Source organism: Xenopus tropicalis, chromosome 9, assembly GCF_000004195.4.
Source record: "Xenopus tropicalis strain Nigerian chromosome 9, UCB_Xtro_10.0, whole genome shotgun sequence".
In the NCBI taxonomy this organism is placed as follows: Eukaryota; Metazoa; Chordata; class Amphibia; order Anura; family Pipidae; genus Xenopus; species Xenopus tropicalis.
Window position 1 is genome coordinate 19,043,090 of NC_030685.2, and position 25,230 is coordinate 19,068,319.

The 25,230-nt window shown below is 42.8% G+C and overlaps 1 protein-coding gene across 1 annotated transcript in view; it reads right to left on the reverse strand.

Annotated features, from left to right (window-relative positions):
* Positions 1–14,962, reverse strand: part of pkd1 (polycystin 1, transient receptor potential channel interacting) — a 77,122-nt gene extending 62,160 nt beyond the window's left edge. The window contains exon 1 of the mRNA XM_018097493.2: positions 14,526–14,962. Coding sequence (XP_017952982.2) covers positions 14,526–14,773 — 248 coding nt within the window. The 5' untranslated portion in view covers positions 14,774–14,962. The remainder of the gene's footprint in view (positions 1–14,525) is intronic.
* Positions 14,963–25,230: the final 10,268 nt, after the last annotated feature.

Below are 25,230 nucleotides of genomic sequence, written 5' to 3' on the forward strand. Positions count from 1 at the left end.
TTCTCTGCACATCTGAGGCTTCACGCGCTGCACACACGGCGCTGCAGGGCCGGCTCCCTTACCCAATGTGTCTGGAATCCACAGATGTTTCCGCCTTTCTCCTGAAGGCCAATCCCAACCTTCTCTTCCTTCCAGATGTGCGTCTGCAGGGATGGCTGCTTCTCAGCTCCCTGGGTCTGCATTTTGGGAGCCGTGACCCATTAGATCAGTGGCAGGCAACCTGTGGCCATGGCTGCTGGGAATTGTAGTTATACAACATCTGGAGCAGCAGGGGCTTCCTGTTCCTGTACCTGCTATCAGTCTTTCTAGTGAGAGATTATCCATGCAACAAGTCCATGTCCCATAGAATTTATCATCCACATTTGGTGCAAGGTCATTCCCACAGGTATGTAATCACATGGGCAAGTTTGTTCCAGTCTAGTAACCTACAGCAGCCAATGAGATGTTTCCATTTATTATATGACCTTCACCAGTAAAACCTAAGCTCTGGGTAATGTATCAGACTGGGGTAGAATGTGCCCGTGTCACTACTAGAGTTGCCACCAGGTAAGAATTTCACCTGTAAGTTGGGCTGGATCCTTTTGTGTAGAAGAATACCAACCAGTGATGATGGGAACAGGCCAATCACGTAGGAGGGGCGAATAAATAATGCAGGTGGGCGAGGCCAGGGGCATAAAGAGGTGGTGCAATGATATCAATGGGCGGAACATTGGACACATCTTTGGAGGTCCAGACAAGAAAGTTAAGACTGAGCAGGAATTGGGGCTGATCAGAGGCGAAACGAGAATTTTGGCTGATATTTTACCGGCTAATAAATTTAAAAGCCCCAGTTTCTTTCTCTCCAGGCCTCTGATCCACTCCAATCTACTCTCCCAGCTCCCCCTCTAACCCCCTGCCTTGCCCACCAAATCTCCGCCCCTGATACATGCCTTTACATGAAGGCCTCTTGTGGCCCCGCCCCTTAAATCATCACCATCCCTGTGGCTGGTTAAGTCTCTTACAAAATGGACTTTTGCAGAATCCAATCTATATGAAGACACAACAAAGCCGAGTGGGGGGGGGGGGGAAGGGGTCAAGATCCCCAACCGTGGCTATTAAAAAATTTGAATCTAAAAAATTTGATTGAATAAAACCTTGGGGAAAAAAACTGAAATGCATCAAATTCAAATTCTAATCATCATTTTTAATTGGTCTACAAAATCTTAAACATTTTGAAAAACTCAAATTGAAAAAAATTGCTGAAGGGCACCTGTGTCCCTTCATGTAATGGAGGCCCTAACTTAAAGTCATGAGTTAGAGTGAAAAAATTCTCATTTTAGCATTGATAAATCAGCCCCATAGTGTGATGTAAAAGTGCTCTGCTGAGCACCTTTACTATTTCCATTCATTATTTTTATCCATTACGTATTGTGATTAATAGTTCTGAACTGCTCCTACCATCAAGGTGCAATAGGAGCACCCACTTTGGTCGTCTGATCAATCAACCTGATTGAACCAACAGAATCTTTATTGTTTAGCTAAACCTCAACAGAACTGTAGGAAAATCAAACCATGTGTTGCCTAATGTCTTACCTACTGGTCAACTTAATAAGAAGGGGCAAATCTCCCTTGTCACGGGCGACTAATCTCCACGAGATGCCATGACCCTCCCATCCCACCGGCGAACATGAAAGTCGCCGGCGGGATGGCACACGCGGCGGCGCGATTTCCCGAAATCGTCGAAAAAGACTCGCGATGGCAGGTCATGACAACTCTGGGAGATTAGTCGCCCGCGAACATGGAGTTTTGTTGCGGGCGACTAATTTCCCCGTGTGCCAGAGCCCTAATTGGCTGATGGGGCCTAGCATGTATGTGTGCCCTGTGACTCCTATGATCCCAGGGGGCGGTCCTTAATTCTTAAAGTGGCAGTTTTCTATTTAGGATTGCCCAATGGCCCATACCACTAAAAAAGTATATTTTTATGGAAATGGTTAATGGTTAAATTGTTTATATAGTAACTATACATATAGTATGTATAGTTTTCCTTTAAGTTAACTTTTAATATATTATGGAATGTCCTATTACCAGCAGCTTCTCAACTGGCCTTCTTTTTGTATTTTTTTTTTATAGTTTTTTTTTAAATTATTTTCCTCTCTTTCCAGCTTTCCAAACCACTGCCTGGTTGCTAGGGTATATAGAGCAACCTGTTAGCTGCTGAAAACCAAATGCAAAAATATCACAATGTTTAAAGTTACGTTAAAGGTTAATTAACCTTTTAGGTGATTATGACATGATTTCTATTAAGAAGAGCTTTGCCCACCCTAAAGGACATGGGTGCCACAGAGCAGGGAAGGCACACAGCCATTGCCAAGTAGTTAGACAAAACTACTGTACTGAGTCAGATTATTATTAGTAACATTTATTTATAAAGCGCCAACATATTCCGCAGCGCTGTACAATAAGTGGGTTTCATACATTGGCCATACAGAGTTACATATAAAGCAATCAATAACCGATACAAGAGGGGAAGAGAGCCCTGCCCAAAAGAGCTTACAATCTACAAGGTAAATCTACATGGAAATTGTGATCCTGCCATGCCTAAACTAACCTGCACCAGTCATTTGCCCAGTACCCCCACCCCTACCAAATACCACCACATGCCCTCCCCCATACAGGAGGAAGAGAGAATTAAACCAAAAGGGGGAATCCTAGAATCAAACAAGGAACAGTCACAGAATAAAGTGACCTTCAGTGTCTGCTGCGTAACTGGGCCCGGGGGGTGGTAGGTATATGGGCAATGATTAACTCTGGGCACATGATTGCCAACCCATTCATTCAGCGGGGCAAGCTCACTACATTCCTAGGATGTCTCTATGGAACTCACTGCTGCACTTCAATACAGTTGCACATTCTGCGGCCACCACACAGCCCTGCCCCACAGAGCTTACACTCTAAGCAGCCAACTAAAGATAACGGCATTAAATGCAGAAATAAACAGTACTTCCAGGCAAGGTTTACTTTTCATTTTATATTTACAATAGTATCAGTAGGGTCAGTATGTGTCGGAGCTGCCACACTGCTACAATAACAAGTAATCAGTTACACACCCTGGCAAGTTTTAAGGTAACAGTCGCTGGTGCAGGGCAAACCGAGGCAGGGATCAGGCCTGGACTGGGATTCAAAATAGGCCCTGAATTTCAAGGACACAGTGGCCCAAACAGCCCCCCACCGGCCCAATAAATAGTAACTGTCTATGGCATCTTACAGCAGCCCCTCTGGCATTTGCCAGAACCCACAGATTGCCAGTCTGGGCCTGGAAGAGATCCCTATCATTTCAAACCCTGGCTGCCCCTTCTTCTCCCCATTCCCTACTCCTACATCAGCCTCTATCCCTTTGACCTCCTATCTGCCCAACCTACCCACCCATTCCTTGCCTTATACCCCCCTTTTCTGTCACCACCTCGTCCATTTACAGCACCACAGCTCCTTTCTGTCCAGTCAGAAATTATTCATTTTAAAAAGTCCCAAGCCAGTTATGCCCTACCTACAGCCATATTCAGCTGCCCGATACCTGCCCAATACCAATACATGGCACAAGGAAGCAGATGTGTGACATAATCATAAGCATCACTCCCAACATTTCTTAGTAAAAACTATGAAACAATAGGCCCCAACCCCAATTTGTCATAGCATTACACAGGTAAACCAAATCCCGCCTCCCTATGTCAAACTCCTCCCAATAAGGTATATACCGCCTGTTTTTGGATCCAAGAATCAGCACTGCCCTGCACAAATGTCCTCATAGTATCTGCAAGAAAGTTACAATATATATATATATATCAGTTACAATGAGAAATGAGTAAGTGAGGGTTTGGTGGCCCTTTAAGCCTCCTCATGGGGGGACATATAATGGTACTAAATCTGCCCCCCCATAAGGGCCCAGCACTGGGACACTCATTACTGAATCCCCCATGATTGCAGGAAGACTCTGTAAGCAGTCACTGATGGCTGAGGGGGTTAGGCAAGGCTGGCAACGCAAATGTGTTTTTGTTTTTTTTTTTAATTTAAAAAAGACGAGCGCTGAGAAAATAAAAGGACTTTTTGTATTCAAACAGTCTAGGAAAATTGCCATTAATTATGCCAGACAATATAAAAAAAGGCATTTTCATTTGAGAGGATTAGCGAATATTAAAACACATTTTTGCTCTTTTTCTCTCTTCAGCGAACAATTAACCCTCTCTGCCAAGCTTATAATATTATACTAATTAGATATTTGGCTAGTATCTGCTACTAACCGCCCAAATAGTGCCCGATCCAAAAACATCTTCAAGGAAAGGCTGAATTAATAAACATTTAACAAGGAAGTCACTGAGGGGTTCTGTGCCCATATAAAGGCACAAGGCTGCAGGCTGAGTTATACAGGGAACTCTGAGTATCACTCATGTATTATAAGGGATAATGTACCCCCTACTGTAAATGATAAGGATATTAGCAGTCACTGAGGGGTTCTGTGCCCCTATAAAGGCACAAGGCTGCAGGCTGAGTTATACAGGGAACTCTGAGTATCACTCATGTATTATAAGGGATAATGTACCCCCTACTGTAAATGATAAGGATATTAGAAGTCACTGAGGGGTTCTGTGGCCATATAAAGGCACAAGGCTGTTCTACCATCCTACAGGTTCTGCTCTTTGAGGGCAATGGCAGCTGCCCCAATTGCCCTCCTGTACAAACAGCTTTGGCTCTCAGGGGATACTGGGAGTTGAAGTTCAATAACATCTGGTAGCATCTAGGAGCATACAGTTCAGAAAGGAAAGTGTTTGATGCACTGAAACTCTGATCTGAACATCTGGAACAGTTAAAGGCAAACAAGCCCAAAAAATGTGTATTTTCCTTGATGCTTTGGGCACTGCTTGGTCTCCATAGAGAGGAAATCTCTGTATCCTGAGCTCCTGACACCAGGGATCTGCAGCCTACACATCCCCAGCTGTTCCCCTAAGACACATCCCAGCCTGCCATAGAAATCTGGGAGTTGTAGTTTAGCAACAGCTGGGGACTGACATGTACCTGCTCTGTTCTCCCCTATTCCACATTGCACTATGATGCTGCCTGGAATGAGAGGCGCAGGAATGCAGCGGACACAGTAGGGAATGACGCTGTGGCTGAGAATTCCGGAGGGGGATTCTCAGAACTGATTTCCTTGAGAAGGGAACAGAAAGCAGACCCACGGCTGTCTGGAAGGGAAGTATTTGCACAGCGCCGGCCGCCCAGGGGACCCAAAAGCACTTTACAGGACTGCAGCAATCAAAACAGCCATCACTGATTCACTAAGCATGCTGGGAAAGCAAGAGATTAAAGCAGGAGCTTTTAGTATGATGGCGGGGCTCTAAGACTGGCCATGAACTAGTAGTATTGCAACGTGATGGGCCAAAACAGGCTGGTCCAATTATATTCTCCCCCCCGAGTCAATCACTTGGTCACATTGGTGTGCCAGTGAAGATCATTAAGGACTACAACCACGGACTGGTCAGTGACAGGATTTATCCAGTGGCCAAGAAGGCTGCCATGCAGTTATGCCCCTGGCCAAATGATGCACTGACCTGTGGAATAATGTAATGGGGCAGACATAGCATAAAGGCTTTCCTTATCTTTTGAATCAATTTCCTCTTGGGTCAGTTTAGAATAGAATTTGCTTTCCAGTTGCTATGGTACTCTTACCCTAGCAAACCCTCTAGTAGTGGTTTAATTGGTAGACTGAGAGATAAACAAGAGAGGGTCTGACTCAGAACAAAAAGAGAAGGTAGAGTAAAAAATGATCCTTAGATTTACCTACTACCCCTCTCCTTCTTATACCCAACCATCAGGGTACCTACCTACCCCTCCTCCTAATACACAGACATTAGGGCAATTTCCTCTGCTCTCCTCCTAATACACAGGCATTCGGGCAATTACCTCTGCCCTCCTACAGACTTCAGGGCCCCTACCTCTCCCCTCCTCCTAATATACAGACATCAGGGCACCCATCTCTCCTCTCACCAGGGGACCTACATTAACCCTTTAAACAAATACTGCTTAGTACCATGGTGCATTCCACGGTCCGGCCCTGAGTCTCTATACGCAGCCCCATTATAAATGCTGAGCTTGTGCAGTACAGATCCGTGTCTCTCCCTCCCTGCCACACCTTGAAGTGAGAACATTTTAGAAATTTCAAACCAAAAAATGTGAGCAATGAAGGAGGTTTCAGCGCAGTTTCTGGGTGTAACCAGACCATGGTATCCTCTTGGGATCCGGACTTGGACTAGGAAAGCAAATCCCACGCATTCAGTTGAATATATATATATATATTTACCTCAATGTCCATTGCTAATGCAGAGACCAGCAATTATGGTCAGTACAAATAAGGACACATTTTAGCCTGCACCCAATGCTGTCTGTGGGGTTATAAACCAGCAATGGGCAAGTAGGGGGTGTTGGGTGTAGATTGAAAGTAGGGGGTGTTGGGTGTAGATTGAAAGTAGGGGGTGTTGGGTGTAGATTGAAAGAAACAGACACTGTCACAGTAGTCCTGGTACCTGGTAAATAGTATCAAAGGTAAATGGTATAAAGTAAAATTGTATATACCCCATGTATGTGTTTGTACTACGTAGATTGCATTATTCTCTACATAGGATATTTGCATTTATACTGGGAGCAGGAGCTGCCACATTGCTTGACCAATGGTTGGGTGTCCATGGGGTTTATTGACGAATGCACTAGCAAGTGGCACACTCTAAAATGGAGAGCACAAATACTGTTGTAAATTATTATAGGAGAAATAAAGTTATAATCACAGGGGGTGCAAATTGTTAGGCAACCCCCAGAGTGAAGAACAAAGAAGTGGAAAAAGAAGCTCTGTGGAAAGTATCTGTGTTTGGCTGAAGCCTCTTGGGGGATGCTGGGAGTTGTAGTCTAACAACCACAGGTTGAACATTCCTCACAAATTTCCTGCATTGGCAGGGCTATTATTCTCTCCAGACCTGTTTCTCACTGTGGCAAAAAGAAATATGACAGGGAAGCAGAATTTGATCCATCTTGTTACAATAAAAGCCTAGTTTTCATCCTCCCTTCGCCCAATCATAACGCCCTAAATTACAAACTGACACATTCTGGGAACAGCATGCAAAAATATGCCTTTCGTAAACTGACTGGAGCGGAAACGGACTGAAGGAAGGTACAGAAACGAAGGGCTTGGGTTTATTAAGGTGCATTAATTTCCCCCCGTCCCACGTGTTTATTATGCTTAATTTATTTTTTTAAAGGGATATTATCCTACAAAAAAAATTCCACTTGTCAAAATATTTAATAAGTGATAGACCAGTTTCATAATAATCCACTTTCATAAAATGAGGCCTAAAATGCGCAGTGAAAAAGACTCACAGCCATAAACCGTGACAGAACTGTTGCAATGAAAGAAAGAAGAATTGGGTTATGAACCCACGGACATTTTAACTTCCAACTGCCATGAAGTGGATTCAAATGTGTTCTACCATACAGCTATTGAAGAGTTAAAGTGGATTCCTGAGGCACCATGTGGTGAGCAGCACCTCAGGGTATTAAGGGGAACTTGAACCCCACTTTTTTGGCAATGAGGTAACTTGCCTGGGTGGGTGAGAGGTGTGAAAAGGGGCATGAAGGGGGCAATACAGTAAATGGTACCAGCGCAGTTACAGAGAGAATATTAAGAAACTTTGACCCTTATGTGCAGCACATATTGGCTGCTGTTGCCATGGATATACGTCTGATTCTAATAAGCACCTTTTTGTTCTTCATTTTTTTTTTTTCCTTCACACCTTATGAAGGGAAATTCAGCATGCTCCAATAATAACATTATAAGCCTGTGATATTATATTTATATTCCACAACTCCCAGATATTTTACTTTATAATACCCCTCATTATCTATGTTTTCTCCCACATTCCCCCATACTGACACGTATGCAGATAAAGGGACAGGGGCAGCGAATAAAACGGAAACTGGTTGTGACACTGGAGCCCTTTTACTTATAGTAAATCTACAGCAACTTGGCTTTGTCAGTAAGCAGTACAGGTATAGGACCTGTTATCCGGAATGTTCCAGACCAAGGGTATTCCAGATAAGGGGTCTTTCCGTAATTTGGATCTCCATACCTTAAGGGGTGTATTTATTATGCTGTATAAAACTAATTCGCCGAAAAAACGGAGTAAAAAGCCGTGTAAAATAAATGGAAAAGATCGCCATTATTATTATTACGCCATTATTTCCCATAAGTTCCAGTAGAAGAAAAAACGCATAAAACAATTACGCCGATTTTATGCCATTTTTACTCGCTGTTTTTTACACAGCATAATAAATATGCCCCTAAGTCTACTAAAAAATCAATAAACCATTAAATAAACCCAATAGGATTGTTTTACCTCCAATAAGGATTAATTATGTCTTAATCTGGATCAATTACAAGGTACAGTTTTATTACTACAGAGAAAAAGGAAATCAGTTTTAAAATTCTGAATTATTTGATTAAAATGGAGTCTGTGGGAGACAGGCTTTCCGTAGTTTGGAGCTTTCGGGATAATGGGCTTCCGTATAAGGGATCCCATACCTGTACTTTTGCAGTAAGAAAAAGGAATACAGAATGGTTGCTATGGGTCACTTTTTCAGTGGTATACTTTGAGACCCCCCCCCATCTGTGTGGGGCACATCTGTGTGGGGCTCTGATTAAGCAGTGAAATGACTGAAAACCCCTGATTGGTTGCAGTGGGTTACTACTTCTAAATTTACACCTGTGTTATGAATCCCCTACTGTGTGTTTCTGCTGTTTTGGTGGGATGCTGGGGCTACTACACTTTAACAGGACTTGGGGAGGGCATATTAAGAGCCATTAATAATAGGATTTATGGTTTCCAAGAGCTGGAGGGCACCAAGTTCCCATTAGTTGCACAAAAGCCCATGACATAACTGGGGGTTGCAGCTCTCCCTGGGTTTCACAATGTGGGGTTTGAGAAATGTAGTAACAAGAAATTATCTGATTCATGAGGAAGAAACTATCTGTTAGCCAGATCTCCATCTGCAACGATAACATATAAATATTTTTTTATTGGTATGGTAAGTACTCATATCTGTATGAGCATATAAAGGCAGAGTGCTTTTATACAGGTCATTCAACTCTCCTTATACAGGTATGGGATCCCTTATCCGGAAACCTATTATCCAGAAAGTTCCAAATTACGGAAAGGCCATCTCCTATAGACTCTATTATAAGCAAATAATTCTAATTTTTAAAAATGATTACCCTTTTCTCCTACTTTATATATACTGTACAGGTATGGGATCCCTTATCCGGAAACCCGTTATCCAGAAAGCCCATCTCCCATAGACTCCATTATAAGCAAATAATTCTAATTTTTTTTTTTTTTTTTAAATGATTTCCTTTTTCTCTGTAATAATAAAACAGTACCTGTACTTGATCCCAACTAAGATATAATTACCCCTTATTGGGGGCAGAACAGTCCTATTGGGTTTATTTAATGGTTAAATTATTCCCTTTTCTCTGTAATAATAAAACAGTACCTGTACTTGATCCCAACTAAGATATAATTACCCCTTATTGGGGGCAGAACAGCCCTATTGGGTTTATTTAATGGTTAAATGATTCCCTTTTCTCTGTAATAATAAAACAGTAGCTGTACTTGATCCCAACTAAGATATAATTACCCCTTATTGGGGCAGAACAGCCCTATTGGGTTTATTTAATGGTTAAATGATTCCCTTTTCTCTGTAATAATAAAACAGTACCTGTACTTGATCCCAACTAAGATATAATTACCCCTTATTGGGGGCAGAACAGCCCTATTGGGTTTATTTCATGGTTAAATGATTCCCTTTTCTCTGTAATAATAAAACAGTACCTGTACTTGATCCCAACTAAGATATAATTACCCTTTATTGGGGGCAGAACAATCCTATTGGGTTTATTCAATATTTAAATGATCCTTTATCCGGAAAACCCCAGGTCCCGAGCATTCTGGATAACAGGTCCCGTACCTGTATTTTACTATAATACACAGGTTTCAGTGAGTCACGAGATTTACAGGATATTCATGGCTCTTGTATATTATAAGAACATATATTACAGGTTACTCCTGCTTTATATATACTGTACAAGTATGGGATCCCTTATCTGGAAACCTGTTATCCAGAAAGTTCCGAATTACAGAAAGCCCATCTCCCATAGACTCCATTATAAGCAAATAATTCTAATTTTTTTTTTTTTTTTTTTTTTTTAAATGATTTCCTTTTTCTCTGTAATAATAAAACAGTACCTGTACTTGATCCCAACTAAGATATAATTACCCCTTATTGGGGCAGAACAGCCCTATTGGGTTTATTTCATGGTTAAATGATTCCCTTTTCTCTGTAATAATAAAACAGTACCTGTACTTGATCCCAACTAAGATATAATTACCCCTTATTGGGGGCAGAACAGCCCTATTGGGTTTATTTCATGGTTAAATGATTCCCTTTTCTCTGTAATAATAAAACAGTACCTGTACTTGATCCCAACTAAGATATAATTACCCCTTATTGGGGGCAGAACAGCCCTATTGGGTTTATTTCATGGTTAAATGATTCCCTTTTCTCTGTAATAATAAAACAGTACCTGTACTTGATCCCAACTAAGATATAATTACCCCTTATTGGGGGCAGAACAGCCCTATTGGGTTTATTCAATATTTATAAGATTTTTTATCTTAAGTTATGGAGATACAAATTACGGAAAGATCCCTTATCCGGAAAACCCCAGGTCCCTAGCATTCTGCATAACAGGTCCCATACCTGTATATTTGTGTATAGAGTGGCTTGCAAAAGTATTCGGCCCCCTTGAACTTTTCCACATTTTGTCACATTACAGCCACAAACATGAATCAATTTTATTGGAATTCCACGTGAAAGACCAATACAAAGTGGGGTACACGTGAGAAGTGGAACGAAAATCATACATGGTTCCAAACATTTTTTACAAATAAATAACTGCAAAGTGGGGTGTGCATAATTATTCAGCCCCCTTTGGTCTGAGTGCAGTCAGTTGCCCATACACATTGCCTGATATGTGCTAATGACTAAATAGAGTGCACCTGTGTGTAATCTAATGTCAGTACAAATACAGCTGCTCTGTGACGGCCTCAGAGGTTGTCTAAGAGAATATTGGGAGCAACAACACCATGAAGTCCAAAGAACACACCAGACAGGTCAGGGATAAAGTTATTGAGAAATTTAAAGCAGGCTTAGGCTACAAAAAGATTTCCAAAGCCTTGAACATCCCACGGAGCACTGTTCAAGCGATCATTCAGAAATGGAAGGAGTATGGCACAACTGTAAACCTACCAAGACAAGGCCGTCCACCTAAACTCACAGGCCGAACAAGGAGAGCGCTGATCAGAAATGCAGCCAAGAGGCCCATGGTGACTCTGGGGGAGCTGCAGAGATCTACAGCTCAGGTGGGGGAATCTGTCCATGGGACAACTATTAGTCGTGCACTGCACAAAGTTGGCCTTTATGGAAGAGTGGCAAGAAGAAAGCCATTGTTAACAGAAAACCATAAGAAGTCCCGTTTGCAGTTTGCCACAAGCCATGTGGGTGACACAGCAAACATGTGGAAGAAGGTGCTCTGGTCAGATGAGACCAAAATGGAACTTTTTGGCCAAAATGCAAAACGCTATGTGTGGCGGAAAACTAACACTGCACATCACTCTGAACACACCATCCCCACTGTCACATATGGTGGTGGCAGCATCATGCTCTGGGGGGGCTTCTCTTCAGCAGGGACAGGGAAGCTGGTCAGAGTTGATGGGAAGATGGATGGAGCCAAATACAGGGCAATCTTGGAAGAAAACCTCTTGGAGTCTGCAAAAGACTTGAGACTGGGGCGGAGGTTCACCTTCCAGCAGGACAACGACCCTAAACATAAAGCCAGGGCAACAATGGAATGGTTTAAACCAAAACATATCAATGTGTTAGAATGGCCCAGTCACAGTCCAGATCTAAATCCAATGGAGAATCTGTGGCAAGATCTGAAAACTGCTGTTCACAAAGGCTGTCCATCTAATCTGACTGAGCTGGAGCTGTTTTGCAAAGAAGAATGGGCGAGGATTTCAGTCTGTAGATGGGCAAAGCTGGTAGAGACATACCCTAAAAGCCTGGCAGCTGGAATTGCAGCAATAGGTGGTTCTACAAAGTATTGACTCAGGGGGCTGAATAATTACGCACACCCCACTTTGCAGTTATTTATTTGTAAAAAATGTTTGGAATCATGTATGATTTTCGTTCCACTTCTCACGTGTACACCACTTTGTATTGGTCTTTCACGTGGAATTCCAATAAAATTGATTCATGTTTGTGGCTGTAATGTGACAAAATGTGGAAAAGTTCCAGGGGGCCAAATACTTTTGCAAGCCACTGTGTATATATATATATATATATATATATATACACAACAGCCATGAATATCCTGTAATTTATCTCCTTATATAAGGTGCTTAGTGATGTCACCAGTTATAACTGGTGCTCAGTGATGTAATTCCTGTCACAGAATCACTCAAACTTGTGTATTACAATAATGTACCCCATGTTGCAAAATATGAGGATAGTAGAGGTTACCTCAGAGTTCCATGACCTGTACTAGAGCACAAGGTATCCTTATATTTTACAACAGGGGGTACATTATTCAATTTATATACAGACACCCACCAAATAACTGTACTGTAGGATTATGTAAAGCTCTTAGCTTTGAGAGTTGCAGTTCCACAACATCTACAGGTGTTCGCAACCACTGCACAGACTTCTGTATAGAGATTGAATTCATCTACATCCCTGGAATGTCACCCCTTGAAGAGATTAACCCTTCCCCTGCCATCGGGGCACACAGTTCCCTAGCAGCAGCCTGGTAAGGGTTAAGTAGACTGGAACCTACTGGAGTTCCTTTACTGATCCCAGCTGTGAGATCCTGAGCCTGCAGACCTCTTGTGTTTCTTTAACGCACATTTGCACATATTTCACATTCCACCTTTGGAGTTGCCATGGTGAGTATTCAACCAGGATAAAATGTTTTTCTTCCACCCCCCCCCCCCCCCCCCCCCCCCTTGTCCCTGGTTTAATCAGTGCCAAGAATGTTTGCATCTCACACCACACCACGTATATCAGGGGGCATTTCAATCTGATCACTGCCAGGGACCCTGCTTGGAAAGTACTGCCCCATTCCCACTCACGGTACCATTGTGGCCTCCTGTATTACTGGCGCTGGGGGGTTTACACTCTGTGCCGTCTTGAGGGTATGGCTGCCAACTTACCCTTTAAAAATTGGGAATTTATTAATCTCACACAATGCTTGAGCCTTAACAACTATACCAGGTACATGCTGCAGACTGCCCTGATTTCTGTGCTAGCATACACCTATATTAAATAAATGACACTGGCGGACATATTGGTGGCGCTCCTATATTAGGGTATGTATGTATATCTTTATTTATAAAGCGCTACTTATGTACGCAGTGTTGTACAGTAAAATACATTAATACAAACAGGGGGTTGTTAAGATAATAATAGATAAATACAAAGTATAACAATAAATAAAAGATACAGTTGCAATAAGTTAGGAGTCAAAGACACAAGAGGATGGAGGTCCCTGCCCCGTAGAGCTTACAGGGTGCAAAGAAGGGCAAACGCCTAGAGCCCCACTATTTTCAAATAGGCAGTATAGTAATGTACAGCAGGGGAAGATGGGGCAACATTACTTTACACCCCTGTTCCACAACCTGCAGCCCTTTAGTTGTTGTTGCAGTACAACTCCCATCACCCACAAACAGCTCCCTGAAGTTAACCAGTGGCCCAATAAAATCCATTCCCAGCCCAGATGATGAGGGTTTGGACATTATTTAATAACAAAAGGCACTGGACTTGTCAGCTCCAATATCACCATGATCATCTCAGCAAACAAGTGGTTAATGAGTTACCAGGACACTCTCACCTTGTTGCATCAGGTGACCTGTACTGGTCCAATAAACAGAAGGCATTCCATTGACACAGTCACTTCAGCTGCTGCCTGACTACAACTCCCAGAATCCCTCTGCCAGCAGGGTGTTCACCTGAGAGGGTCACAATGCTACATAGAAAGTTGTGCTTTTACTGTGTGTGCCATGCAGAGAGCAAAATGTGCACATACCAGGCTGGCACCCCTTGGCACAGAATGGGTGATGGGTATTCACCGACAGGGGCAAACTGTTGTTAATTCTGAAAGAGTTGTGCTCCTATGGTGTGTGCCATGCAGAAAGCAGAGAGTGCAGATGCCAGGCTGGCAGCCCTTGGCACAGAATAAGTCATGAGTATACACTGACAGGGGCAAACTATTGGTAACTCACAAAGAGTTGTGTTGCTATGGTGTGTGCCATGCAGAGAGCAGAGAGTGCAGATGCCAGGCTGGCACCCATTGGCACAGAATGGGTGATGGCTGTAATAATAATAATAATAATACTCACAGCGCAGTGACTTCCAGAGGGGCAGCCTCAGCCCCCAGCAGCCCCCGGCCAGAGCAGTTCACCAGGCAGGATGCGGGCTCCGAACCGTTGGCACAAGTGCAGTTCTCCGGGCACGGCTGGCACCATGCAGCTGCCCCCGATCCGAGCCCCAGAAGGAGAAGGAAGAGGGGGCAGAGCCGCAGTCCCAGTTTAGGGGGGGAGGCGCCATCTTTCCTCTGGGCTGCAGAATGGCCATTTCCAAAATGCATAGCTCACTCACATCGCATGGGCCCCCCTGCTGCCTCCCTGCGGCCCTCAAGATCCCGGACCCCAGTGGCCCCTTTCCCAGCTTTCAGCTGCGGGGCCCTCTCATCCTCACATGAAACGGACTCTCTCTCACTCTGTCTGTGTCTCAGTGTGCGGGTCGTTGTGTCTGTGTGTCCTGTAGGGGAGGGAGCTGGCGGTGCAACCCTCCGACACTAGGGGGCGCCGGAAAGCTTGCACACAAACCCCATCCGATTCCCACTTGTAGTTCCGCGCTAGGGCGCTAGGGGCCGCTAGAGAAGAGCGACTGCAAATGGGAAATCACAGAACGTTTTACTGTGGAACGCAAAGTTTTAGCAACGGTTTCCCCATCTAGAATTCCTTACAATTAGCAGTAACATAATGCACCACTGTATATATCTGCCCAAGCTACTGGCACAATCTGATTAGCCAAGATAGAGTTAGTGAGGACTCATCCCTTGCTGGATCCATGCCCATGCCCAGTCCACTACAGTAAAATGCCATAACCCTGCCCAGGGTGGCATTAGGGATACACAGGCGATAAGATGGCAGTGTGGCACTCCATAGGAAATTGCCCCGGACTGGAGGGAAAGTAACCCCTTTTGGTCACTGTAAGTTGCTAAAACATTGCCACCCATCTAATGAGTTTGGGTTCCCTTCTCTTTTAACCCTGTAAATCGTACAGCCTGCCTTTGGGTCTGTCCAGGTACCCCTAGATATCATGGAGGTGTAACACTTGTTTGGCTATAATATGGCAAAACCCAGGCTAGTGATAGGTATAGAGCATGTGTTACATGCGACCTTAATGCACAGGAGTGGGCCTCCGCTATATGGGAGGTATTACTGGAGCTGTAGTTGAACTACAACTAGATAGAGCTTGTGTGGTGCAGATAGAATAATGGACGCCAGAAAGGTTCTTGCTGATTAACTATAATACAAGTTTATTGGATAAGGCACAACTTAATAGAGCAGCAGGGATTATACTCACAGACACAGCAGTATAGGATTATGTCACAATGGATAGCAGCAGATGTGACACTTAGGAACAGAATATCCCACTTGGAGGATGCACAGAGGATTAGCTGATACCCGAGATATAGACCTTTCAGAAGGGAGTGTTCCGGCCGACTGTGGTCCAGGGGAGAGCTCCTAACACTGGTACCTGGCGTCTAATAAAACCGGTCCCTAAAGAACGACAACAGAGCCGGGGTAGGCTAAACCCTTTTACAACTCCTGGTTGGGGCTATTAACTGCCCTTGCTAAATAAGCTATCTGAACTCACCACTCCTAGAGGGTGCTATTAATAAATCTGACTGTGCTGGTTTTACCTCGTTCACGGGGCCCTGTCCCCGACTTATCACTAGGGTATGAGGTCCCCTAGGGCACAAAATGGCTTCTGGGCCTATGTCCGGTCCAGGCTCAATTGGAGCTCTGTCCAGAACACAGCATGCAGCCAAAAGAGGAAGACACTTCCTTGTGCAAGACACTATATAGTCTGCCAAGGGGAGTGGTCAACCTGGCTAAACCTATAGGGGGTAGCCTAAGAACTGTAATCTGAGTGTAGAGGGCTCTGCCCTATAACAGCACAGATAAGATTATGATAAGGGATAACACCATAGGGAGCTTAACCCTATGGGTCCCTACAGAGGCACCCACATTAATTCCGCTACCCATCACTCATATCCCTCACCCCCATCATGTGCCACCCTGGGGTCTGATAGTGAGTGGCCATTTTATTTAAGACCACTTAAACTGTGGGGCTAGGGGGCCTGAAAGCCTTGGTTGGAGGGGCCCAGTCTGAAGGCCAGTTTGGGGCAGATTAAAGGCCGCTAAAACGGTTTTGTCTGCAAACATGTAGTATATGGTATAACAAATCAGTGTTATGTTGTAACAGTGCTGTCCATCTTTTTACATGTAGTGGGTCGGTCAGTTCTCATACATTGTGTTCAAGGGCTGGATTATACTAATAATTATGTTATACAGTGAAGTCTATGGAGCAACTGAGCAGGCGCGGGCCTTAAAAACCCTTTGGAGGGTCACATCTGGCCCGTGGGCCTCCAGTTGGACAGCCCTGTTTTAAGACAACCAAGGCTATATATTTGCAGATTATTCCCTATATGTATTAAAAGGCACTAAGTTTGCCCAGAAACAGTAACCCATAGCAACTAATAAGATGTTTAAAAATGAATATTTTATTTATAAATATACTTTTGCATAGTTTGAAGATGTTTGATAGTTTGAAGCCACCTTAATCCTTGCCTTAAAGGAACAGTAACACCAAAAAGTGAAAGTGTGTAAAAGTAACTAAAATATACTGTGCTGCTGCCCTGCACTGGTAAAAGTTGTGTGTGTACTTCAGAAAGTCTACTATAGTTTATATAAATAAGCTGCTGTGTAGCCACGGAGGCAGCCATTCAAAGGAGAAAAGGCACAGGCATGTAGCAGATAACAGATAAAACACCATTGTATTCTACAGAGCTTATCTGTTATCTGCTATGTAACCTGTGCCTTTTCTCCTTTTTTCCAGCTTAATTGGCGGCCCCCATGGCTACACAGCAGCTTATTATATAAATTATAGTAGTGTTACTGTAGCAAACACACCAGTTTTACCAGTGCAGGGCAACAGTGCATTATATTTTTATTACTTTAAAGCTCTTTTGTTTTTTGGTGTTACTGTTCCTTTAACGCATGCAGTCTCCATATTAACCAACACAACAGCTCCCTCTGGTGGGCTTTTAGTGGTTGCTATCATTGTCTCCACTCTCTGAATCATTACGATAGCCCCACAGAGGAAACCCCCTTCTTGTACCAGCCCTACCTTCTGGGCAATTAACTCTCTGTTTATATTTATATAGGAATAAACCTGCTGTGTTGTGCTCTGGCCTCTGATCCATATTTGATTTACAATTCCCGGCATCCATCTACACAGCTGGGAGTATTTAAACGGGGTCCTGCCCAATAGAGCTTACAATCTAAATCCCCAGTTCAATTACTGTTCAGGTTCTGCATCATCTAATTGAACCCGAGAATTGATATGAATCATATTCAGCCCATGGCTGTATAGCTGCTCCTTTTAAATAAGTTTCCCAATGTACATTATTATTGCAATTATTATAGTAACACCCACTTGTGGATCGCAGCTAATGGGAACCAAAAATTCTATAAATTCTATATACAGTGGGATGTAATTGCATGGTTGCATTGGCCTTTCTAAGGAACCTTAGGCGGCCATAGCTGGGATAATTCCTACTCTCTCTGCAACTGCACTGCTGAATTAATTCTCTCATCGTCCAAAGTTGTTCTTATAGCACATATCATTGGTAGGGTAAAGGGGAAAAAAGCATCAAGGGTTACTTGTTATTAAGTATAAATAACCCTTTATGCAGATGGAATGTGTCTTAATAATCTCTTGCCTCTAGGTGGCGATGTTTATTACATTATTAGGTTACCAAGAAGCACATGATCAGCCAATGTATAAATGCTTTCAGTCAGTAGCATGTGAAAAGTATTGCAAAGCTAAAGATTATACGGGACACAGTTAATTGCCTTTTAAAATAGTCAATAGGGAGCTGTCCCTGTCTATTTTCACACAAATATGCTGACCCAACTCTTATGTGTAAAACAACAAAATCTCTGAAACTTAATAATAATATGTGAGCAGCTGCAAAGGCAAATCATTACATTTTACATTGCATTAACATTTATTTATAAAGTGCCAACATATCCCGCAGCGCTGTACAATAAGTGGGTTTCATACATTGGACATACAGAGTAACATATAAAGCAATCAATAACCGATACAAGAGGTGAAGAGGGCCCTGCCCAAAAGAGCTTACAATCTACAAATCACCATCAAAGTCAAGGTTGACATCAGGGAGGACAGAGAGGGGACCAATCAATATATATCAGGGTCATGGCCATACAGGTCCATACAGCACCTTGCTATTCCTTACAAGGCAACCCTAGTTATATAGAACCAACATGCCGACAATACATGCTATATAGAATTTAGATAATAATAAATATAATAAAATCAGTAAAAAATAAATAAAATCAGTGATTGACAGCCCCGGAGGGTTAGAAATCAAAGTTATTAAGACACAAGGGAAAGGAGTGTGTGACAGTGGGGATCTGGGGCAGCAGGGGGGTTTGAGTGGCAATTAGTGATGAGCTTTTTTGATGTGTCTTTTTGTGTTGCCGCATCTATTTTTTTGGCGCCCACGCTTTTTTAACGCAACCATGCCCAATTTTGATGCAACGGCGCCTTTTTTTGACGCAACAGCGCCCAATTTGACGCGCGACAAAAACATTTACACGCAACAAATTTTTTTGGCGGCGAACAGGGGGAACAGAAGGGGATTCTGGGAATAGCTTATGTAATTTGGCCGGGTAGTAATAGGCTCTGTGTAAGAAGTATAGTTGGATCATACAGTCTCTGTAGTTTAAAGATGCCAACATTCCTCATCAGCACAATGCCCAATGCCCCTTTCCCATTTATCTCTAAGAGTATCTAGGGGTTTATTATGCAGTTCATAATATAAGTTAAATAAGAACTCTAGTAGAGCTTTGCATTAGGCGGTCTGTTAATGAATATTGACCTAGTAGAATAGTATTTCTGTTATTACGTGAATTCAGGGATCTTTTAACTTGAATATATTTCAACCATTGATGTGTGGGCAGACTGATTGCTTAAGGATATTAAAGAGGACTATGGCGCCCCCTTGCCAAACATCTCTTATAGTGCAAATACCACGGCTTTTCCATACAGGGTTTTGGCCCAGTTTGGCAACATTTGGGAATTGGCCCATCTCTGGCTGCAGTGGACCATCATTACAGACAGGGACAGAAATATACTGCCTCAGTTGCAACTGCATTTGCAAATAGCTTTAAAACTACTGAAAATGTGGTATATAAGTATATTGGGAAGTGGCATAGTGCAGAACAGACAGTTTTGGGCAGAGTTCCCCTTTAACAATATTGTTTCTTTTGAATTAGGTAGTGAGGACTATGGACATTCCTAAGATATTGCTAAGATGATTAAACATAGGAATGGAGGTTTCTTTACTGGTGGGCCTTAATACATTGGTAATAGGTATCAGCTAATTCTTAATGATGTACACTGACCAATCAGGCATTGATTTCATCCTGCCCATTTATTGGCTTCAAACCCTCCTTCTGGTTTCTCTGCTGATCTGCAAATCTGCAGCCAAATGATTTTTATACTATAGACAGCACAGACTGCAACAGGAGATGGGTATCAAGAAATCCTGCTGATGCTTCTCTGATGTGGCCTCTAGGTGGAGCTCTAACTACACATGAAAACTAATTACAGAGGTTTAACAAGGATTTCTTTCTGCTTTTAATAGGAAATATTTTCCTAGTTTGTTTACATTTTCACAGATAATCTCTGCTTCCTGCTATTTTTTTTTAAATTGAAGACACGTGCAAAGTCCAAAGTGCAAAATGCAATATTCCTTTCTAGAATTCCAGTGTAATTGCATCCAAAACTAGGCAAAAATGTTGGTGCCAAGGTACAAAATGTTGGGTTGCCACCTGGCTAGTATTTCACTGGCCTAGCTGGCAATGTAGCTGCCGGTAAAGTCGTAATAACTTGTCCTCTGCCCTCAGCCCGTCCCTGACCCACCCCAACCCACCTCCTATCCCCTCTTCCAGCTCCCTTTCTAGCCTGTCTCGCTCACTATATAGAGCCCACCAAAGTCATGCCCATGCCCATTTACATGACAGCTCTGACCCTGATATCACAAACCTGCCCCCTAGTGGATCCACCCCTGCTCTGGCCAGTAAAATAATTGAGGAAAGGTGGCATAAATGCAATGTCACATCTATTACAGGTATAGGACCCGTTCTCCATAATGCTCAGGACCAAGGGTATTCTGGATAAGGGGTCTTTCCGTAATTTGGATCTCCATACCTTAAGTCTACTAAAAAATCAAAAGACCATTAATTAAACCAATAGGATTGTTTTGCATCCAATAAGGATTATTTATATCTTCGTTGGGATCAAGTACAAGGTACTGTTTTATTATTACAGAGAAAAGGGAATCATTTAACCATTAAATAAACCCAATAGGACTGTTCTGCCCCCAATAAGGGGTAATTATATCTTAGTTGGGATCAAGTACAGGTACTGTTTTATTATTACAGAGAAAAGGGAATCATTTAACCATTAAATAAACCCAATAGGGCTGTTCTGCCCCCAATAAGGGGTAATTATATCTTAGTTGGGATCAAGTACAGGTACTGTTTTATTATTACAGAGAAAAGGGAATCATTTAACCATTAAATAAACCCAATAGGACTGTTCTGCCCCCAATAAGGGGTAATTATATCTTAGTTGGGATCAAGTACAGGTACTGTTTTATTATTACAGAGAAAAGGGAATCATTTAACCATTAAATAAACCCAATAGGACTGTTCTGCCCCCAATAAGGGGTAATTATATCTTAGTTGGGATCAAGTACAGGTACTGTTTTATTATTACAGAGAAAAACGAAATCCGTTTTAAAATTCTGAATTATTTGATTAAAATGGAGTCTATGGGAGCTTTCTGGATAATGGGTTTCCGGATAAGGGATCCCATACCTGTACAGGTAATTAACTACTCAAGCGAAAAAAAAAAAAGTGATCAGTCACAGGAAATAAGTTCCTCTGTGCAAGCAGAAAAGTATGACATATTACCAAGTTCAAAATTAAATAAACTCCTATTTGCAAGCAGGAAAAAACACACAGCACAGCACATTTACATGAGCAAAAGAAGTAAATGTATCTGTGCAAGCAAAGAGAGTATAATACCACAATCAAATGTTTAACAGGACATAAATTAATACAGCAGAAAGAATAAGGGTGAAGACACACAGAGCTACTAGTAGGAGCTACTTTTCACGGCTACAGAAACAGACAATGCTGTTCATTTACTGATAAATGTCTCTAAGTGTGTTTTAGAAGAGGCAATTTTCAGTATTTTCTATGGCAGGTTATTTTCTGGAGTTCAGTAGCCATGAAAAAGTAGCTGCTACTAGTAGCCCAGTGTGTCTTCACCCTAAAAAGATGAAGAAATGAACTCTTTTGCCAAGCAAAAAAAGAGTATATAACATAGTAAGAAGAGCAACAGGGAATAAACTCCTCTAGGCAAGCAGGAATTTAGATCATAGTGCAGTAACTAGACCAATGGGAAATCCTAGACCTATGGGAAACTCCTTTAGGCAAGCAGACAAAAGCATCCAAGCACCTTTCACATGACTAGCACAATAAATGTGCAAACAAAGAATACTGTATAGCACCATCAGACAATTAGTAGAGCATAAACGTATCCATGCATGCAAAAAAATATATTGTAGCACAGTAACGAGACCAGCAGGCAAGCAGAAAAAAATATATATGATAGTAACAAGAGCAATGGGGCATTTTCTTAGGAGTGCCAGTGGCACTGCACATGCTCAGTGTGCTCATGGCAGCTGTTAAGAAGCTCAGCTTAGGGATTGTAGCAAATTCGATCCATGGGTCGTGAGTGGATCCCTAAGCTCAGGTAAGCTGACTGCAGTACAAATAATGTGCTGGGAATCAGCAGAAAAGAAGATGGGGGGCTACTGCTACTGGGGGCATCTTTAGAGGCACAGATCTTCCCTGCTAAAAGGCTGTGGTTGCATTGGGCTGGTACAGAACCCCAAAACATAAGTTGCAGCATTTCTACCCTACTTCTTGTTGAGCTTTAGTTCTCCTTTAAATTGAATAAAAATTGGGTTAAAAGTTTCTAATGGTACATACAGTGGTACTTAACCCCCAGGTCTCACCTTGTCAATACGTAGTTTCCAAAATAACAGTTTAAAGGTGCCCATACACCTTCAGATCTTCTCCCGATATCCCCCCCCCTACGGGTGGGCGATATCGGGAGAATCCAGGCTAATGACGGGAATAGGCAAAGTCAGTCTGGGGACCACATCAACGTGCTGATCCGGTCCCCAATCCGACTAGATTTTTTAACCTGCTCGATCGATATCTGGCTGATTTCAGGCCAGGTATCGGTCGGGCAGGCCGTAGTGCCCATACAAGGGCCGATTAGCTGACGAATCGGTCTAAGGGACCCATATCGGCAGCTAGAATCAGCCCGTGTATGGGGACCTTTAGTCTTCAGTTATCTATGAACTTTACTAAGAGTTTTTATGTAGCTGCAAAGGGAAAAAAATAAAGGTTTTAAATTGAACAATTAGATCTGGTCAACAGTCTTTATTCCCATTCCCAGCATGGGTTACCCAAAAGCAGGCAGAGTGGATCAGGAGTAACTAGGATTGGTGGGGGTGAACTTGGGCCTGACCCATAATATCGCAATTTTAAATGCTAAACTCTTGGCAGACATGCTGTGCTCCTCCTACAACTGCAAAATAAAACCTCTGTGACTATAATTTCAGTGGAGAAATAGAGGAGACTCCCATGGAAGGAGCGGCGGCAGCTGCATGTAGGTAACAGAATACCTGCATTGACCCCTCCTTCCGAGTGGAATAGTTATCAGCATGGAATACATTGCAGCCAGCAGCTCGTATTATTAATCAACCCTGCAGCAAGGGGGGTTTATAGGTACCCCCCACTATCCTAATTACAGTTGTCCCTGGTTTTATCTCTACTTTGCCACTAAGTAAATAAGGGAAACATAATTGCATGCCTTGCTCCCCACTCCAGCTGCCAGCCACAAAGACTTTGATATATTATCCTTAAAGCCTTTATTTATTAGCAGAGATAGAAAGTGACACATGCGATAAGGACAGCTGACAGCGAGACGTATGATTGAGCGCCCCACTTAGTGCAGATAGTCTGAACTGAATTGTGTTTGCATCCACTAAACGCCTCGCAGGAGCCTGAGTGGGAAGCCAAATGAGAGCTGTCATACGGGCCGACAGATGTTTTCAAAGGCATGAGAGATGCTCCCAAATAGATGTTACTTTCGGTACAAAGTCTTCTCTACTTGTACCGGATGGAAATGCGCTGCTAGCAAGCAAAGCAACAGTTGGCCCACTCGGAGACTGGGGGCACTCCCTGAACACCTGTACTCCTAAGCATTCTAATATATAGTAATGATGAGATTTCAATGTTGTTTTTAAGTTATCTGCAAATGTAATTGCTGTTGAAAGCAGTATTTGTCTACTCCTTTCTGGTCTCTGGGTCTGACTATTGAAGCAGAAGGCAATTCTACCCCAGGTCTGCTCATGCTTATTATGTATCATAGGTATCTAGGGTGCATGTACATTGGTCCAAAGCTGAATAATTATCTCTATATGTGCCCAAGTCTTTTGGAAGCATATCAACACCCCTGCCTCAGTTGGTAGCCCTGGGCTATCTGAAGCAGTTTGCCAGGCCTAGTTACCAATAAGTTAATATGCATGTTGGAAGTTTAAATAAATTCTGTTCAGTTCGGTTTAGGGGCATTACTATAGAACAGTGATCCCCAACCAATGGCTCAGAAGCAACATGTTGCTCACTAACCCCATGGATGTTGCTCCCAGTGGCATTAAAGTAGGTGCTTATTTTTGAATTTTTTGCTTAGAGGCAAGTTTTGGTTGCATAAAAACCAGGTGTACTGCCAAACAAAACCTCCTGTAGGCTGCTAATTGACATAGGGGCTACCAAATAGCCAATAACAGTTTTTTGGCACACTCAGATACATTTTTCATGCTTCTGTTGGTCCAGAACTCTTTTTACATTTGAATGTGGGTCAAGCATATAAAAGGTTGGGGACCCCTGCTATAGAGCCATTGGTGTAACTGCCAGAGCCATGCCAAGCCCGGCACTGCACCAATGTGCATTCCCCAACCCCCCTGCAGTGTCACTGCACTCTTACACGTACATGCAGTGATGCTGCAGGGGTTGGGGGGAGTGCACACTGGAACAGGGAGTGGGACTAGGGATAGGCGAAGGAAGAGGTCCCCCCGATGGCTACACCCAAGGCACGTGCCTCTTCTGTCTACCCATAGTTTCGGCCCTGGTAACTACCAAAGGAGCAGGGGGAGCAACTGCACCCTTGAGGCCAGGGGCAAAACTAGGGGTAGGCAAAAGAGGTATCTGCCTAGTCCACAATGGTGGGGGAGCACTAGGCATGTACCTCTTCTGCTTCCCCCTAGGTGAGCCATATTCAAATGTAAAAAGACTTGGGGAGCAACACATATAACATAAAACATGTTCCTGGGGGTGCCAAATACGGACTGTACCTACAGAAGGTTCTGTTTGGCAGTACATATGGTTTTTATGCAACCAAACCTTGCCTCCAAGCCAAGAATTCAAATATAAGCACCTGCTTTGAGGCCACTGGGAGCAACATCCAAGGGGTTGGGGAGCAACATATTTGATGTATGGGCTATTTATATATATATATATATATATATATATATATATATATATATATATATATATATATATATATATATATATATAT